Source organism: Oncorhynchus tshawytscha, linkage group LG22, assembly GCF_018296145.1.
Source record: "Oncorhynchus tshawytscha isolate Ot180627B linkage group LG22, Otsh_v2.0, whole genome shotgun sequence".
Taxonomy (NCBI): Eukaryota; Metazoa; Chordata; class Actinopteri; order Salmoniformes; family Salmonidae; genus Oncorhynchus; species Oncorhynchus tshawytscha.
Genome location: NC_056450.1, coordinates 44,632,801 through 44,653,739, shown reverse-complemented (window position 1 = coordinate 44,653,739; position 20,939 = coordinate 44,632,801). Strand labels below are relative to the sequence as shown.

Here is a 20,939-nt window from a genome sequence, read left to right as displayed (position 1 = left end):
GAATACCTGGAACTGTAATACCTGGAACAATACCCACAGAACACTAATACCTGGAACAATACCCACAGAACACTGTAATACCTGGAACAATACCCACAGAACACTGTAATACCTGGAACAATACCCACAGAACACTGTAATACCTGGAACAATACCCACAGAACACTGTAATACCTGGAACAATACCCACAGAACACTGTAATACCTGGAACAATACCCACAGAACACAATGTAATACCTGGAACAATACCCACAGAACACAATGTAATACCTGGAACAATACCCACAGAACACAAATACCTGGAACAATACCCACAGAACACTAATACCTGGAACAATACCCACAGAACACTGTAATACCTGGAACAATACCCACAGAACACAATGTAATACCTGGAAAAATACCCACAGAACACTAATACCTGGAACAATACCCACAGAACACTGTAATACCTGGAACAATACCCACTGTAATACCTGGAACAATACAGAACACAATACCTGGAACAATACCCACAGAACACTAATACCTGGAACAATACCCACAGAACACACTGTAATACCTGGAACAATACCCACAGAAACAGACCCACAGAACACTAATACCTGGAACAATACCCACAGAACACTGTAATACCTGAACACACTGTAATACCTGAACAACAGAACACTGTAATACCTGGAACAACACCACAGAACACACTGTAATACCTGGAACAATACCCACAGAACACTGTAATACCTGGAACAATACCCACAGAACACTAATACCTGGAACAATACCCACAGAACACTAATACCTGGAACAATACCTACAGAACACTAGAACACAGAACACTGTAATACCTGGAACAATACCCACAGAACACTGTAATACCTGGAACAACACCACACAATACCCACAGAACACTGTAATACCTGGAACACTAATACCTGGAACAATACCCACAGAACACTGTAATACCTGGACACCCACAGAACACTAATACCTGGAACAATACCCACAGAACACTGTAATACCTGGAACAACACCCACAGAACACTGGAATACCTGGAACAATACCCACAGAACACTAATACCTGGAACAATACCCACAGAACACTGTAATACCTGGAACAATACCCACAGAACACTGTAATACCTGGAACAACACCACAGAACACTAATACCTGGAACAACACTGTAATACCTGGAACAACACCCACAGAACACTGTAATACCTGGAACAACACCCACAGAACACACTGTAATACCTGGAACAACCCACAGAACACCAACACCCAGACATAACACTAATACCTGGAACAATACCCACAGAACACTGTAATACCTGGAACAACACCCACAGAACACTAATACCTGGAACAATACCCACAGAACACTAATACCTGGAACAACACCCACAGAACACTGTAATACCTGGAACAATACCCACAGAACACAATATAATACCTGGAACAATACCCACAGAACACACTGTAATACCTGGAACAATACCCACAGAACACACTGTAATACCTGGAACAATACCCACTGTAATACCTGGAACAATACCCACAGAACACACTGTAATACCTGGAACAATACCCACTGTAATACCTGGAACAACACCCACAGAACACACTGTAATACCTGGAACAATACCCACAGAGCAGTAGTATTTGGAGACAAACAGTTGGGACCATCCCTGCACAGCAAGTCCACAGAGAGGAGGGTGATTCCAGTCTACAGTCTGACCTTAATTAGTTTGGATCAGTCACAGAGTAAAGGTTGACCCAGCTGTAGAACATCTACATTACATAGCGGGGTGACTTCCTGCTTCACAGACATCAACACAACTCAAATCTGTCTCACGATAGTCTGTCTCACCTCTCAACCAGCTGCTTGTATCTGGGGATCTCTCTGGCGTAGAGCAGCTTGTTCACCGGAGAGTCCTACAGGTCAACAAAACCACCGTCATCACTACACGTGTTAATATGGATTAGAAAATATAGATAAAAGACTCCTTCTCCTTAACCTGTTCTCACAGGCTAACGTTGTCTGGACAGACCTGATGAGGAACGACAACAGCTGAGAATCTGAATCGATATCATTGGTAATGTTGATGACTGATTTCTCTGTATTGTGAAAATACCATCAATAAAATATCACACAATCAAGATGTTGAAATTTGGGTATTAATAATAATAATAGAGAAAATATATACAAAATAAACACCCAAAATAAACAAATAAACATTAGCAGAGGTGTCTCTGACCCGTCCGACTTTGTGTTCGGAGGTGGTGCAGGAGTCGATGAACGTCTGAGCGATGACCGAGAGGACGGCGTCCACGCTATCCGTCACCTGAACGTCAAACACAAACTGAGGATTCTTCAAGATGTTCACCCAGAACCTCAGAGGCAGGCTGGGAGGGAACACAAAGACTATTGTTACTGAAAGGACATAGAAAATATACCAATATCACATTTGTTCAGTCGTTGATCACCGACACAGTGAGTTGTTATTTAGGACGCGAGGCGATCAGTCTGCTCTGTCAACCATCCAAAGTCTGATTTCTCTCTGCAGTAACTCTTAATGTAGAAGGACAAACCAGTAACCAGGAGACCGATGACAAACTGACCTGTTGGTCTTCCAGATGTGCACAGTCTCGGGGTCGTCGATGCCGTGTTTCTCCGCCATGTCATCCAGGAAGTCGAAGAAGAAACGCACAGCGATGGGAGGAGGACGCTTGGTGTTGAGGATGGCTATGAACACATCGTCTACAAACTTCTGCAGCGTCCCCTAGAGAGGAGAGAGATAACATCCTCTAGACACACAGCTAGGTGTATACCATACCATCTGCAGCGTCCCCTAGAGAGGAGAGAGATAACATCCTCTAGACACACAGCTAGGTGTATACCATACCATCTGCAGCATCCCCTAGAGAGGAGAGAGATAACATCCTCTAGACACACAGCTAGGTGTATACCATACCATCTGCAGCATCCCCTAGAGAGGAGAGAGATAACATCCTCTAGACACACAGCTAGGTGTATACCATACCATCTGCAGCGTCATCTAGAAAGGAGAGAGATAACATCCTCTAGACACACAGCTAGGTGTATACCATACCATCTGTAGCGTCCCCTAGAGAGGAGAGAGATAACATCCTCTAGACACACAGCTAGGTGTATACCATACCATCTGCAGCGTCCCCTAGAGAGGAGAGAGATAACATCCTCTAGACACACAGCTAGGTGTATACCATACCATCTGCAGCGTCCCCTGGAGAGGAGAGAGAGAACATCCTCTAGACACACAGCTAGGTGTATACCATACCATCTGCAGCGTCCCCTAGAGAGGAGAGAGATAACATCCTCTAGACACACAGCTAGGTGTATACCATACCATCTGCAGCGTCCCCTAGAGAGGAGAGAGATAACATCCTCTAGACACACAGCTAGGTGTATACCATACCATCTGCAGTGTCCCCTAGAGAGAGAGAGATAACATCCTCTAGACACACAGCTAGGTGTATACCATACCATCTGCAGCGTCCCCTAGAGAGGAGAGAGATAACATCCTCTAGACACACAGCTAGGTGTATACCATACCATCTGCAGCGTCCCCTAGAAAGGAGAGAGATAACATCCTCTAGACACACAGCTAGGTGTATACCATACCATCTGCAGCGTCCCCTGGAGAGGAGAGAGATAACATCCTCTAGACACACAGCTAGGTGTATACCATACCATCTGCAGCGTCCCCTAGAGAGGAGAGAGATAACATCCTCTAGACACACAGCTAGGTGTATACCATACCATCTGCAGCGTCCCCTAGAGAGGAGAGAGATAACATCCTCTAGACACACAGCTAGGTGTATACCATACCATCTGCAGCGTCCCCTAGAGAGGAGAGAGATAACATCCTCTAGACACACAGGTAGGTGTATACCATACCATCTGCAGCGTCCCCTGGAGAGGAGAGAGATAACATCCTCTAGACACACAGCTAGGTGTATACCATACCATCTGCAGCGTCCCCTAGAGAGGAGAGAGATAACATCCTCTAGACACACAGCTAGGTGTATACCATACCATCTGCAGCGTCCCCTAGAGAGGAGAGAGATAACATCCTCTAGACACACAGCTAGGTGTATACCATACCATCTGCAGCGTCCCCTAGAGAGGAGAGAGACAACATCCTCTAGACACACAGCTAGGTGTATACCATACCATCTGCAGCGTCCCCTAGAGAGGAGAGAGATAACATCCTCTAGACACACAGCTAGGTGTATACCATACCATCTGCAGCGTCCCCTAGAGAGGAGAAAGACAACATCCTCTAGACACACAGGTAGGTGTATACCATACCATCTGCAGCGTCCCCTAGAGAGGAGAGAGATAACATCCTCTAGACACACAGCTAGGTGTATACCATACCATCTGCAGCGTCCCCTAGAGAGGAGAGAGATAACATCCTCTAGACACACAGCTAGGTGTATACCATACCATCTGCAGCGTCCCCTAGAGAGGAGAGAGATAACATCCTCTAGACACACAGCTAGGTGTATACCATACCATCTGCAGTGTCCCCTAGAGAGGAGAGAGATAACATCCTCTAGACACACAGCTAGGTGTATACCATACCATCTGCAGCGTCCCCTAGAGAGGAGAGAGATAACATCCTCTAGACACACAGCTAGGTGTATACCATACCATCTGCAGCGTCCCCTAGAAAGGAGAGAGATAACATCCTCTAGACACACAGCTAGGTGTATACCATACCATCTGCAGGGTCCCCTGGAGAGGAGAGAGATAACATCCTCTAGACACACAGCTAGGTGTATACCATACCATCTGCAGCGTCCCCTAGAGAGGAGAAAGACAACATCCTCTAGACACACAGGTAGGTGTATACCATACCATCTGCAGGGCCCGCTCCCCCTCCTCCCCCGACAGTAGGACCCGCTCCCCTCCTCCCCCCCGACAGTAGGGCCCGGTCCCCTCCTCCCCCCGACAGTAGGGCCCGCTCCCCTCCTCCCCCGACAGTAGGGCCCGGTCCCCTCCTCCCCCCGACAGTAGGGCCCGGTCCCCTCCTCCCCCGACAGTAGGGCCCGGTCCCCTCCTCCCCCCCCGACAGTAGGGCCCGGTCCCCTCCTCCCCCCAGACAGTAGGGCCCGCTCCCCTCCTCCCCCAGACAGTAGGGCCCGCTCCCCTCCTCCCCCAGACAGTAGGGCCCGCTCCCCTCCTCCCCCAGACAGTAGGGCCCGGTCCCCTCCTCCCCCCCCAGACAGTAGGGCCCGCTCCCCTCCTCCCCTCAGACAGTAGGGCCCGCTCCCCTCCTCCCCCAGACAGTAGGGCCCGGTCCCCTCCTCCCCCCAGACAGTAGGGCCCGCTCCCTCCTCCCCTCAGACAGTAGGGCCCGCTCCCCTCCTCCCCCAGACAGTAGGGCCCGCTCCCCTCCTCCCCCCAGACAGTAGGGCCCGCTCCCCTCCTCCCCCAGACAGTAGGGCCCGCTCCCCTCCTCCCCCAGACAGTAGGGCCCGCTCCCCTCCTCCCCCAGAGACAGTAGGGCCCGCTCCCCTCCTCCCCCAGACAGTAGGGCCCGCTCCCCTCCTCCCCCGACAGTAGGGCCCGCTCGACATTAGGGCCCGCTCCCCTCCCCCCCGACAGTAGGGCCCGCTCCCCTCCCCCGACAGTAGGGCCCACTCCCCTCCTCCCCCGACAGTAGGACCCGCTCCCCTCGTCCCCCCCGAGAGTAGGACCCGCTCCCCTACTCCCCCCGACAGTAGGGCCCGCTCCCCTCCTCCCCCAGACAGTAGGGCCCGCTCCCCTCCTCCCCAGACAGTAGGGCCCGCTCCCCTCCTCCCCCAGACAGTAGGGCCCGCTCCCCTCCTCCCCCCGACAGTAGGGCCCGCTCCCCTCCTCCCCCCCCGACAGTAGGGCCTGCTCCCCTCCTCCCCCGACAGTAGGGCCCGCTCGACATTAGGGCCCGCTCCCCTCCTCCCCCCGACAGTAGGGCCCGCTCCCCCTCCTCCCCCCGACAGTAGGGCCCACTCCCCTCCTCCCCCGACAGTAGGGCCCACTCTCCCCCCTACATTAGGACATTAATTTCACATGTCCACAAACTTCAAAGTGTTTCCTTTCAAATGGTATCAAGGCAGGCAGTTAGATTTGGGTCATTTTAGGTGGAAATTGAAAAAAAAGGGTCCAATCCTTTTGATTAATTCCACTTTGGATGGTGAATCAATACACCCAGTCACTACAAAGATACAGGCGTCCTTCCTAACTCAGCTGCCAGAGAGGAAGGAAACCACTCAGATTTTACCATGAGGCCAATGGTGACTTTAAAACAGTTACAGAGTTTAAATGCTGTGATAGGAGAAAACTGAGGATGGATCAACAACATTGTAGTTACTCCACAATACGAAGCTAAATGACAGAGTGAAAAGGATGCATCCTGTTTGAAATCAGGCACTAAAGTAATACTGCAAAAAATGTGGCAAAGCGTTATGTTTGGGTCAAATCCAATACAACACATTAATGTGTATCACTCTTCATATTTTCAATCATAGTGGTGGCTGCATCCTGCTATGGGTATGCTTGTCATCGTTAAGGACTGGAGAGTTTTTCAGGATAAAAAAAAAGAAACAGAATGGAGCTAAGCACAGGCAAAATCCTAGAGGAAACCTGGTTCAGTCTGCTTTCCACCAGACACTGGGAGATGAATTCACCTTTCAGCAGGACAATAACTTAAAACATCAGATGCATTGATGGGTCTCATGTCAGTATTCATACCCCTTGACTTATTCCACATTATGTTGTGTTACAGGCTGAATTCAAAATGGATTGAATAGAAATATACATTTTTGTTATTTGTATTGTATCTTATTTACATAAGTATTCAAACCCCCCTGAGTCAATACATGTTAGAATCACCTTACAGCTGATTTATTTGTGTATTCTTCAAGCTCTGTCAAATTGGTTGTTGATCATTGCTAGACAGGCATTTTCAAGTGTTGCCAAAGATCTTGAAGCCGATTTAAGTCAAAATTGTAACTCGGCCACTCAGGAACGTTCATCGTCTTCTTGGTTTGAAACTCCAATGTAGATTTGGTCTTGTATTTTAGGTTATTGTCCTGCTGAAAGGTGAATACTTATGATATGCACTCTGGTATAGCCTGAACCCGTTCCCTGTGTGTGTGTGTGTGTGTGTACCTACCTTCATAGATAGTAGTCGTGTCAGGTATATCTCTGGTATGGCCTTGGCCCTCTCCCTCTCTCTCATGCTGCTGTGTTTGGGGATCTCTGGTTCCTCGTTGGACTTCACCAGGTGCCACAGCCTCAGCCCCTCCTCCCCCTCCAACATGGGCATCTCTATGGAGAACACAGAGGGACACACTTACAGTTCCAGACAGGGACACACAGGGCAAATCTGAAAATACTACCGAGGGGAACAGGGTACCACTATAGAGGGAGACACAGGGTAACAGGGTACCGCTATAGAGGGAGACACAGGGTAACACTATAGAGGGAGACACAGGGTAACAGGGTAACACTATAGAGGGAGACACAGAGTAACAGGGTACCGCTATAGAGGGAGACACAGTGTAACAGGGTACCACTTTAGACAGAGGGAGACACAGGGTAACAGGGTACCACTACAGATAGAGGGAGACACAGGGTAACAGGGTACCACTATAGAGGGAGACACAGGGTAACAGGGTACCACTATAGAGGGAGACACAGGGTAACAGGGTACCACTATAGAGGGAGACACAGGGTACCACTATAGAGGGAGACACAGGGTAACATGGTACCACTATAGAGGGAGACACAGGGTAACAGGGTACCACTATAGAGGGAGACACAGGGTAACAGGGTACCACTATAGAGGGAGGCACAGAGGAACAGGGTACCACTATAGAGGGAGACACAGGGTAACAGGGTACCACTATAGAGGGAGACACAGGGTAACAGGGTACCACTATAGAGGGAGACACAGGGTACCACTATAGAGGGAGACACAGGGTAACATGGTACCACTATAGAGGGAGACACAGGGTAACAGGGTACCACTATAGAGGGAGACACAGGGGAACAGGGTACCACTATAGAGGGAGGCACAGAGGAACAGGGTACCACTATAGAGGGAGACACAGGGTAACAGGGTACCACTATAGAGGGAGACACAGGGTAACAGGGTACCACTATAGAGGGAGACACAGGGTAACAGGGTACCACTATAGAGGGAGACACAGGGTAACAGGGTACCACTATAGAGGGAGACACAGGGTAACAGGGTACCACTATAGAGGGAGGCACAGAGGAACAGGGTACCACTATAGAGGGAGACACAGGGTAACAGGGTACCACTATAGAGGGAGACACAGGGTAACACTATAGAGGGAGACACAGGGTAACAGGGTACCACTATAGAGGAGACACAGGGTACCACTATAGAGGGAGGCACAGAGGAACAGGGTACCACTATAGAGGGAGACACAGGGTAACAGGGTACCACTATAGAGGGAGACACAGGGTAACAGGGTACCACTATAGAGGGAGACACAGGGTAACAGGGTACCACTATAGAGGAGACACAGGGTAACAGGGTACCACTATAGAGGGAGGCACAGGGTACCACTATAGAGGGAGGCACAGGGTAACAGGGTACCACTATAGAGGGAGACACAGGGTACCACTATAGAGGGAGGCACAGGGTAACAGGGTACCACTATAGAGGGAGACACAGGGTAACATGGTACCACTATAGAGGGAGACACAGGGTAACAGGGTACCACTATAGAGGGAGACACAGGGTAACAGGGTACCACTATAGAGGGAGGCACAGGGTACCACTATAGAGGGAGGCACAGGGTACCACTATAGAGGAGGCACAGGGTACCACTATAGAGGGAGGCACAGGGTAACAGGGTACCACTATAGAGGGAGACACAGGGTAACATGGTACCACTATAGAGGGAGACACAGGGTAACAGGGTACCACTATAGAGGGAGACACAGGGTAACAGGGTACCACTATAGAGGAGGCACAGGGTACCACTATAGAGGGAGGCACAGGGTAACAGGGTACCACTATAGAGGGAGGCACAGGGTACCACTATAGAGGAGGCACAGGGTAACAGGGTACCACTATAGAGGGAGGCACAGGGTACCACTATAGAGGGAGACACAGGGTAACAGGGTACCACTATAGAGGGAGGCACAGGGTACCACTATAGAGGGAGGCACAGGGTACCACTATAGAGGGAGGCACAGGGTAACAGGGTACCACTATAGAGGGAGACACAGGGTAACATGGGTACCACTATAGAGGGAGACACAGGGTAACAGGGTACCACTATAGAGGGAGACACAGGGTAACAGGGTACCACTATAGAGGGAGACACAGGGTAACAGGGTACCACTATAGAGGAGACACAGGGTACCACTATAGAGGGAGACACAGGGTAACACTATAGAGGGAGACACAGGGTAACAGGGTACCACTATAGAGGGAGGCACAGGGTAACAGGGTACCACTATAGAGGGAGACACAGGGTAACAGGGTACCACTATAGAGGGAGACACAGGGTAACAGGGTACCACTATAGAGGGAGACACAGGGTAACAGGGTACCACTATAGAGGAGACACAGGGTAACAGGGTACCACTATAGAGGGAGACACAGGGTACCACTATAGAGGGAGACACAGGGTAACACTATAGAGGGAGACACAGGGTAACACTATAGAGGGAGACACAGGGTAACAGGGTACCACTATAGAGGGAGGCACACCATATTCATTATAGTAGTATCCTACTGTTGACATTAAACACAGACAGGGTACCACTATAGAGGAGGCACACCATATTCATTATAGTAGTATCCTACTGTTGACATTAAACACAGACAGGGTGACACTATAGAGGGAGGCACACCATATTCATTATAGTAGTATCCTACTGTTGACATTAACCACAGACAGGGTACCACTATAGAGGGAGGCACACCATATTCATTATAGTAGTATCCTACTGTTGACATTAAACACAGACAGGGTGACACAGGGTAACAGGGTACCACTATAGAGGAGGCACACCATATTCATTATAGTAGTATCCTACTGTTGACATTAAACACAGACAGGGTGACACAGGGTAACAGGGTACCACTATAGAGGGAGACACACCATATTCATTATAGTAGTATCCTACTGTTGACATTAAACACAGACAGGGTACCACTATAGAGGGAGGCACACCATATTCATTATAGTAGTATCCTACTGTTGACATTAAACACAGACAGGGTACCACTATAGAGGAGGCACACCATATTCATTATAGTAGTATCCTACTGTTGACATTAACCACAGACAGGGTGACACAGGGTAACACTGTAGAGGGAGGCACACCATATTCATTATAGTAGTATCCTACTGTTGACATTAAACACAGACAGGGTACCACTATAGAGGGAGGCACACCATATTCATTATAGTAGTATCCTACTGTTGACATTAACCACAGACAGGGTACCACTATAGAGGGAGGCACACCATATTCATTATAGTAGTATCCTACTGTTGACATTAAACACAGACAGGGTACCACTATAGAGGGAGGCACACCATATTCATTATAGTAGTATCCTACTGTTGACATTAAACACAGACAGGGTGACACAGGGTAACAGGGTACCACTATAGAGGGAGGCACACCATATTCATTATAGTAGTATCCTACTGTTGACATTAAACACAGACAGGGTACCACTATAGAGGGAGGCACACCATATTCATTATAGTAGTATCCTACTGTTGACATTAAACACAGACAGGGTACCACTATAGAGGAGGCACACCATATTCATTATAGTAGTATCCTACTGTTGACATTAACCACAGACAGGGTACCACTATAGAGGGAGGCACACCATATTCATTATAGTAGTATCCTACTGTTGACATTAACCACAGACAGGGTACCACTATAGAGGGAGACACAGGGTAACAGGGTACCACTATAGAGGGAGGCACAGGGTAACAGGGTACCACTATAGAGGGAGGCACACCATATTCATTATAGTAGTATCCTACTGTTGACATTAAACACAGACAGGGTGACACTTTGGAAGCATCCATGAAGATGGAATTAGTATAACAGATATCCGTCTGGTTCCTCCTTCCATTACTCAGCTACCACAACAGACCACTGAAGGTCACTATCAAATCGCTGCAGTAATGACGTACGATAGCATAACAGGTTCTACGGTAGTATAACGGGTTCTGCGGTAGTGTAACGGGTTCTACGGTAGTGTAACGGGTTCTACGGTAGTGTAACGGGTGCTACGGCAGTATAACGGGTGCTACGGCAGTATAACGGGTTCTACGGTAGTATAACGGGTGCTACGGTAGTATAACGGGTTCTACGGTAGTATAACGGGTTCTACGGTAGCATAACAGGTTCTATAGTAGCATAACAGGTTCTATAGTAGTATAACAGGTTCTATAGTAGTATAACAGGTTCTATTGTAGTATAACAGGTTCTATAGTAGTATAACAGGTTCTATAGTAGTATAACAGGTTCTACAGTAGTATAACAGGTTCTACAGTAGTATAACAGGTTCTACAGTAGTATAACAGGTTCTACAGTAGTATAACAGGTTCTACAGTAGTATAACAGGTTCTACAGTAGTATAACAGGTTCTACAGTAGTATAACAGGTTCTACAATAGTATAACAGGTTCTACAGTAGTATAACAGGTTCTACAGTAGTATAACAGGTTCTACAGTAGTATAACAGGTTCTACAGTAGTATAACAGGTTCTACAGTAGTATAACAGGTTCTACAGTAGTATAACAGGTTCTACAGTAGTATAACAGGTTCTACAGTAGTATAACAGGTTCTACAGTAGTATTAGGTTAACAGGTTCTACAGTAGTATAGCAGGTTCTACAGTAGTATAACAGGTTCTACAGTAGTATAACAGGTTCTACAGTAGTATAACAGGTTCTACAGTAGTATAACAGGTTCTACAGTAGTATAACAGGTTCTACAGTAGTATAACAGGTTCTACAGTAGTATAACAGGTTCTATAGTAGTATAACAGGTTCTATAGTATAACAGGTTCTATAGTAGTATAACAGGTTCTACAGTAGTATAACAGGTTCTACAGTAGTATAACAGGTTCTACAGTAGTATAACAGGTTCTACAGTAGTATAACAGGTTCTACAGTAGTATAACAGGTTCTACAGTAGTATAACAGGTTCTACAGTAGTATAACAGGTTCTACAGTAGTATAACAGGTTCTATAGTAGTATATCAGGTTCTATAGTAGTATAACAGGTTCTACAGTAGTATAACAGGTTCTATAGCAGTATAACAGGTTATATAGTAGTATAACAGGTTCTAGTATAACAGTGTTTACTCTCTCCAGTCTGGTAGACCTGGGGTATCCCCATGGCGACAGCTGATCTGGGGATCAGAGCCACGGTCGCTCCGTCTGGCACCTGAGGAGAGAAAACAATTACTTTAGCAGATCTCATCAGTGTGTGTGTAGGGGTCGTGTGTGTAGGGGTCGTGTGTGTAGGGGTCGTGTGTGTAGGGGTCGTGTGTGTAGGGGTCGTGTGTGTAGGGGTCGTGTGTGTAGGGGTCGTGTGTGTAGGGGTCGTGTGTGTAGGGGTCGTGTGTGTGTCGGGGTGGTGTGTGTGTAGGGGTGGTGTGTGTGTGTGTGTGTGTGTGTGTAGGGGTCGTGTGTGTAGGGGTCGTGTGTGTAGGGGTCGTGTGTGTGGGGATCGTGTGTGTAGGGGTCGTGTGTGTAGGGGTCGTGTGTGTGTCGGGGTGGTGTGTGTGTAGGGGTGGTGTGTGTGTGTGTGTGTGTGTGTGTGTGTAGGGGTCGTGTGTGTAGGGGTCGTGTGTGTAGGGTCGTGTGTGTGGGGATCGTGTGTGTAGGGGTCGTGTGTGTAGGGGTCGTGTGTGTAGGGGTCGTGTGTGTAGGGGTCGTGTGTGTAGGGGTCGTGTGTGTAGGGGTCGTGTGTGTAGGGGTCGTGTGTGTGTCGGGGTGGTGTGTGTGTAGGGGTGGTGTGTGTGTGTGTGTGTGTGTGTGTGTGTGTAGGGGTCGTGTGTGTAGGGGTCGTGTGTGTAGGGGGTCGTGTGTGTGGGGATCGTGTGTGTAGGGGTCGTGTGTGTAGGGGTCGTGTATGTAGGGGTCATGTGTGTGGGGGTGGTGTGTGTGTCGGGGTGGTGTGTGTGTGTGTGTGTGTGTGTGTAGGGGTGGTGTGTGTGTGTGTGTGTGTGTGTGTGTGTAAGGGTGGTGTGTGTGTGTGTGTGTGTGTGTGTAGGGGTGGTGTGTGTGTGTGTGTAGGGGTGGTGTGTGTGTGTGTGTGTAGAGGTGGTGTGTGTGTGTGTGTGTAGGGGTGGTGTGTGTGTGTGTGTGTGTAGGGGTGGTGTGTGTGTGTGTGTGTGTAGGGGTGGTGTGTGTGTGTGTGTAAGGGTGGTGTGTCTGTGTGTGTGTAGGGGTGGTGTGTGTGTGTGTGTGTAGGGGTGGTGTGTCTGTGTGTGTGTGTAGGGGTGGTGTGTGTGTGTAGGGGTGGCGTGTGTGTGTAGGGGTGGTGTGTGTGTGTGTAGGGGTGGTGTGTGTGTGTGTAGGGGTGGTGTGTGTGTGTGTAGGGGTGTGTGTGTGTGTAGGGGTGTGTGTGTGTGTAGGGGTGTGTGTGTGTGTAGGGGTGTGTGTGTGTGTGTAGGGGTGTGTGTGTGTGTGTAGGGGTGTGTGTGTGTGTGTGTAGGGGTGTGTGTGCGTGTAGGGGTCGTGTGTGTGTGTGTGTGTGGTACCTTGTAGTGCTGCAGAGTGTTGAGTTTCTTCCAGCGTCCCTGGACGACTGCTGTGACGTCATCGTCTGACAGAGTCAGGTGACCCGCCTGCCCCGATCTCCATTCTGACGACGAAAATCACATTCACCTCATATCAGTGACGAAAACATCCTCAGGAATACCTCAGAATACCTGTGTTTGAACCCTGGTTACCTGAACGTTACAAGACCGTGCTAGCCCGGTAAGCTCAAGCCTAGTGATTAGCTTGGGTAGCTAACGCGATTCTTCAGGTCTCGGGCAAGTTAACCCTGAGTTCTGGTACATACAACCATCTCTGTCACATACCCAGATCTCTGTTCGCAGAGCAACCTTGTATGAATGGTGCTTTACAAACTGACGGTTCAGTATTTCTTATTAAAGGTTCTGGAAACCAGAACTGGTGTGTTGACCACAATTAAAACGCCACGTTGACCACCAATTAAAACGTCACGTTGACCACCAATTAAAACGTCAAATTCATTAGTAGAGTTTTGCTATTATATTCATTGAGGAAACAATAGCCATAGACAACGGGTCCCTGTTCCTTACCCGGGCCTCGGGTCCCTGTTCCTTACCCGGGCCTCGGTCCCTGTTCCTTACCCGGGCCTCGGTCCCTGTTCCTTACCCGGGCCACGGGTCCCTGTTCCTTACCCGGGCCTCGGGTCCCTGTTCCTTACCCGGGCCTCGGTCCCTGTTCCTTACCCGGGCCTCGGTCCCTGTTCCTTACCCGGGCCACGGGTCCCTGTTCCTTACCCGGGCCACGGGTCCCTGTTCCTTACCCGGGTCTCTATACCTTATCCGGGACTCTATTCCTTACCCGGGACTCTATTCCTTACCCGGGCCACGGTCCCTGTTCCTTACCCGGGTCTCTATACCTTACCCGGGTCTCTATACCTTACCCGGGACTCTATACCTTACCCGGGACTCTATACCTTACCCGGGACTCTATACCTTACCCGGGACTCTATACCTTACCCGGGACTCTATACCTTACCCGGGCCTCTGTTCCTTACCCGGGTCTCTATTCCTTACCCGGGACTCTATTCCTTACCCGGGACTCTATTCCTTACCCGGGACTCTATCCCTTACCCAGGTCTCTATACCTTACCCAGGTCTCTATACCTTACCCAGGTCTAGTGAGTCTGCAGCAGGTCTCTGTGAGAAGGGAGCTCCTTTATAGATCTGGTCTAGGATCTTGTCTTTGACCTGTGTGATGGTGTCGGTGTCCAACACCTTGACGGGACACGGCTGCACCTCCACACCACTCTTCACCGTCAGAGTCTGACCAGAGGAGAGAGGAGGGGGGACGATGTCAACACACAAACAAACCTTCACCACCAGAGTCTGACCAGAGGAGAGAGGAGGGGGGACGATGTCAACACACAAACAAACCTTCACCACCAGAGTCTGACCAGACAGACGAGATAGTAGTAAAGAGTTAGAGAGAGAGAGGGTAGTGTGTGAAATGGAACCCTATTCCCTATATAGTGCACTACTTTAGACCAGAGCCCTATAGAACCCTATTCCCTATATAGTGCACTACTTTAGACCAGAGCCCTATGGAACCCTATTCCCTATATAGTGCACTACTTTAGACCAGAGCCCTATGGAACCCTATTCCCTATAGAGTGCACTACTTTAGACCGGAGCCCTATGGAACCCTATTCCCTACAGACTGCACTACTTTAGACCAGAGCCCTATAGAACCCTATTCCCTACATAGTGCACTACTTTAGACCAGAGCCCTATGGTCTATATGGGTCTATACTATATAGGGAATAGGGTGCCATTTCAAATGCAGCTGAAGTGTATCAGTGGATTTAAGGTGGACTCAGACGTCTTCATACGAAGTGGAGTGACTTCTCTCTTCCAGACATCAGCCACAACAAATCTATTTGGAAACGGTTCAAAAGAAGATGTATTTCTGATGATGTAATGAGAGACGTACGATCGAGGAGTAGTCGATGTCCTCTCTCAGTAGATGGCTGTCGTTCAGGGTACGCTTGGCCTTCCCCGTCACAGCGTCTACTGGTCCCTTATCCACCTGGTACTTGATGGCTCTGTACAGCATATACAGGGGCTCCCCAGCCACCTCCTACAGGGGTACACAGTAGGAGAGTCAGATACACACGTATTTATGACAACACAAGCATTTCGCTACACCTGCTAAACACGTGTATGTGACAAATACAATTTGATTTGACACATTTCTGCGGGTAATGAAGAAGTCAGGAAAAATTTTCAGGTTCACACACACCTTGAGGAAGGAGTAGAGACAGATGGACATCCAGTTGGTGAGCATCTTCTCCACCACCGTCTCCGTCCTGAGAGAGGGAGAGAGAGAGAGAGCGAGAGAGGGAGAGAAGAGAGACCGAGAGAGCGCGAGAGAGCGAGATAGAGAAGAGAGCGAGAGAGAGCGAGAAGAGAGCGAGAGAGAGAGCGAGAGAGAGCGAGAGAGAGAAGAGAGCGAGAGAGAGAAGAGAGCGAGAGAGAGAGCGAGAGAGAGAAGAGAGCGAGAGGAAGAGCGAGAAGAGAGAAGAGAGCGGAGAGAGAAGAGAGCGAGAGAGAGAGCGAGAGAGAGAAGAGAGCGAGAGAGAGAGCGAGAAGAGAGAAGAGAGCGGGAGAGAGAAGAGAGCGGGAGAGAGAAGAGAGCGAGAGAGAGAAGAGAGCGAGAGAGAGAGCGAGAGAGAGAAGAGAGCGGGAGAGAGAAGAGAGCGAGAGAGAGAGCGAGAGAGAGAAGAGAGCGGGAGAGAGAAGAGAGCGAGAGAGAGAGCGAGAGAGAGAAGAGAGCGAGAGAGAGAGCGAGAAGAGAGAAGAGAGCGGGAGAGAGAAGAGAGCGGGAGAGAGAAGAGAGCGAGAGAGAGCGAGAGAGAGAAGAGAGCGAGAGCGAGAAGAGAGAGAGCGAGAGAGAGAAGAGAGCGAGAGAGAGAAGAGAGCGAGAGAGAGAAGAGAGCGAGAGAGAGAAGAGAGCGAGAGAGAGAGAGCGAGAGAGAGAAGAGAGCGAGAGAGAAGAGAGCGAGAGAGAGAAGAGAGCGAGAGAGAGAGAGCGAGAGAGAGAAGAGAGCAGGAGAGAGGAGAGCGGGAGAAGAGAAGAGAGCGAGAGAGAGAAGAGTGCGAGAAGAGAGAGCGAGAAGAGAGAGAGCGAGAGAGAGAAGAGAGCAGGAGAGAGAAGAGAGCGGGAGAGAGAAGAGAGCGAGAGAGAGAAGGAGAGAAAAGAGAGCGAGAGAGAAGAGAGCGAGAGAGAGAAGAGAGAGAGCGAGAGAGAAGAGAGAGAGCGAGGGAAGGAGAGAAAAGAGGGAGGAAAGAGAGAAGTTAGGAACAATGTAAAAGACAGGGGAAATGCAACTGAGCTGAAGCCTGGGAATCTGGTCTTCACACCGCAAAATAACTGGTTCATCAGGTGGTTCACCGAAAACGGGTTCGTCAAGGCCGTGTTAGCCCACTGAGCTAAAGAGCCCTGTTGGCCCTGGTCAAAGAGACTTCACTATATAGACCCTGGTCAAAGGGAGCACTATATATAGACCCTGGTCAAAGGGACTTCACTATATAGACCCTGGTCAAAGAGACCACTATATATAGACCCTGGTCAAAGAGACCACTATATATAGACCCTGGTCAAAGGGAGCACTATATATAGACCCTGGTCAAAGGGACTTCACTATATAGACCCTGGTCAAAGAGACTTCACTATATATAGACCCTGGTTAAAGAGACTTCACTATATAGACCCTAGTCAAAGAGACATCACTATATATAGACCCTGGTCACTATATATATAGACCCTGGTCAAAGAGACCACTATATATAGACCCTGGTCAAAGGGACTTCACTATATAGACCCTGGTCAAAGAGAGCACTATATATAGACCCTGGTCAAAGAGACTTCACTATATAGACCCTGGTCACTATATATAGACCCTGGTCAAAGAGACTTCACTATATAGACCCTGGTCAAAGAGACTTCACTATATAGACCCTGGTCACTATATATAGACCCTGGTCAGAGAGACTTCACTATATAGACCCTGGTCAAAGAGACCACTATATAAACCCTGGTCAAAGAGACTTCACTATATAGACCCTGGTCACTATATATAGACCCTGGTCAGAGAGACTTCACTATATAGACCCTGGTCAAAGAGACTTCACTATATAGACCCTGGTCACTATATATAGACCCTGGTCAAAGAGACTTCACTATATAGACCCTGGTCAAAGAGACTTCACTATATAGACCCTGGTCACTATATATAGACCCTGGTCAAAGAGACTTCACGATATAGACCCTGGTCAAAGAGACTTCACTATATATAGACCCTGGTCAAAGAGACTTCACTATATATAGACCCTGTTCAAAGAGACTTCACTATATATAGACCCTGGTCAAAGAGACTTCACTATATAGACCCTGGTCACTATATATAGACCCTGGTCAGAGAGACTTCACTATATAGACCCTGGTCAAAGAGACCACTATATAGACCCTGGTCAAAGAGACTTCACTATATAGACCCTGGTCACTATATATAGACCCTGGTCAGAGAGACTTCACTATATAGACCCTGGTCAAAGAGACTTCACTATATAGACCCTGGTCACTATATATAGACCCTGGTCAGAGAGACTTCACTATATATAGACCCTGGTCAAAGAGACCACTATATAGACCCTGGTCAAAGAGACCACTATATAGACCCTGGTCAAAGAGACTTCACTATATAGACCCTGGTCAAAGAGACCACTATATATAGACCCTGGTCAAAGAGAGCACTATATATAGACCCTGGTCAAAGAGACCACTATATAGACCCTGGTCAAAGAGACCACTATATATAGACCCTGGTCAAAGAGACTTCACTATATATAGACCCTGGTCAAAGAGACTTCACTATATAGACCCTGGTCAAAGAGACTTCACTATATAGACCCTGGTCAAAGAGAGCACTATATATAGACCCTGGTCAAAGAGACTTCACTATATAGACCCTGGTCAAAGAGACCACTATATATAGACCCTGGTCAAAGGGAGCACTATATATAGACCCTGCTCAAAGGGACTTCACTATATAGACCCTGGTCAAAGGGACTTCACTATATAGACCCTGGTCAAAGAGACCACTATATAGACCCTGGTCAAAGAGACTTCACTATATAGACCCTGGTCACTATATATAGACCCTGGTCAGAGAGACTTCACTATATAGACCCTGGTCAAAGAGACTTCACTATATAGACCCTGGTCAAAGAGACTTCACTATATATAGACCCTGGTCAAAGAGACTTCACTATATATAGACCCTGGTCAAAGGGACTTCACTATATATAGACCCTGGTCAAAGAGACCACTATATAGACGCTGGTCAAAGAGACCACTATATAGACCCTGGTCAAAGAAACTTCACTATATAGACCCTGGTCACTATATATAGACCCTGGTCAGAGAGACTTCACTATATAGACCCTGGTCAAAGAGACCACTATATAGACCCTGGTCAAAGAGACTTCACTATATAGACCCTGGTCACTATATATAGACCCTGGTCAGAGAGACTTCACTATATAGACCCTGGTCAAAGAGACCACTATATAGACCCTGGTCAAAGAGACTTCACTATATAGACCCTGGTCACTATATATAGACCCTGGTCAGAGAGACTTCACTATATAGACCCTGGTCAAAGAGACTTCACTATATAGACCCTGGTCACTATATATAGACCCTGGTCAAAGAGACCTCACTTTATAGACCCTGGTCAAAGAGACTTCACTATATAGAACCTGGTCACTATATATAGACCCTGGTCAAAGAGACTTCACGATATAGACCCTGGTCAAAGAGACTTCACTATATATAGACCCTGGTCAAAGAGACTTCACTATATAGACCCTGGTCAAAGAGACCACTATATAGACCCTGGTCAAAGAGACTTCACTATATAGACCCTGGTCACTATATATAGACCCTGGTCAGAGAGACTTCACTATATAGACCCTGGTCAAAGAGACTTCACTATTATAGACCCTGGTCAAATAGACCACTATATATAGACCCTGGTCAAAGAGACCACTATATATAGACCCTGGTCAAAGAGACTTCACTATATAGACCCTGGTCAAAGAGACCACTATATATAGACCCTGGTCAAAGAGAGCACTATATATAGACCCTGGTCAAAGAGACCACTATATAGACCCTGGTCAAAGAGACTTCACTATATAGACCCTGGTCAAAGAGACTTCACTATATAGACCCTGGTCAAAGAGACCACTATATATAGACCCTGGTCAAAGAGACCACTATATAGAGCCTGGTCAAAGAGAGCACTTATATATAGACCCTGGTCACTATATATAGACCCTGGTCAAAGAGACCACTATATAGACCCTGGTCAAAGAGACCACTATATATAGACCCTGGTCAAAGAGACCACTATATAGACCCTGGTCAAAGAGACTTCACTATATAGACCCTGGTCACTATATATAGACCCTGGTCAGAGAGACTTCACTATATAGACCCTGGTCAAAGAGACTTCACTATATAGACCCTGGTCACTATATATAGACCCTGGTCAGAGAGACTTCACTATATAGACCCTGGTCAAAGAGACTTCACTATATATAGACCCTGGTCAAAGAGACTTCACTATATATAGACCCTGGTCAAAGAGACTTCACTATATATAGACCCTGGTCAAAGGGACTTCACTATATATAGACCCTGGTCAGAGAGACTTCACTATATAGACCCTGGTCAAAGAGACCACTATATAGACCCTGGTCAAAGAGACTTCGCTATATAGACCCTGGTCACTATATATAGACCCTGGTCAAAGAGACTTCACTATATAGACCCTGGTCAAAGAGACTTCACTATATAGACCCTGGTCACTATATATAGACCCTGGTCAAAGAGACTTCACGATATAGACCCTGGTCAAAGAGACTTCACTATATATAGACCCTGGTCAAAGAGACTTCACTATATATAGACCCTGGTCAAAGAGACTTCACTATATATAAACCCTGGTCAAAGAGACTTCACTATATAGACCCTGGTCACTATATATAGACCCTGGTCAGAGAGACTTCACTATAT

General features: G+C 47.9%; 1 protein-coding gene across 2 annotated transcripts in view; it reads right to left on the bottom strand.

Moving 5' to 3' along the window:
- The window catches only part of LOC112240869 (plexin-B3), a 184,392-nt gene that overhangs the window by 15,853 nt on the left and 147,600 nt on the right, over positions 1–20,939 (bottom strand). For both annotated transcript variants that reach the window (XM_042304332.1, XM_042304333.1), the window contains exons 26-34: positions 16,098–16,164; positions 15,789–15,935; positions 14,968–15,121; positions 13,823–13,926; positions 12,420–12,501; positions 7,206–7,360; positions 2,623–2,783; positions 2,259–2,406; positions 1,871–1,935 (exon numbers count right to left, since the gene is read on the bottom strand). In XM_042304332.1, the coding sequence (XP_042160266.1) occupies positions 1,871–1,935; positions 2,259–2,406; positions 2,623–2,783; positions 7,206–7,360; positions 12,420–12,501; positions 13,823–13,926; positions 14,968–15,121; positions 15,789–15,935; positions 16,098–16,164 (1,083 nt within the window). The remainder of the gene's footprint in view (positions 1–1,870; positions 1,936–2,258; positions 2,407–2,622; positions 2,784–7,205; positions 7,361–12,419; positions 12,502–13,822; positions 13,927–14,967; positions 15,122–15,788; positions 15,936–16,097; positions 16,165–20,939) is intronic.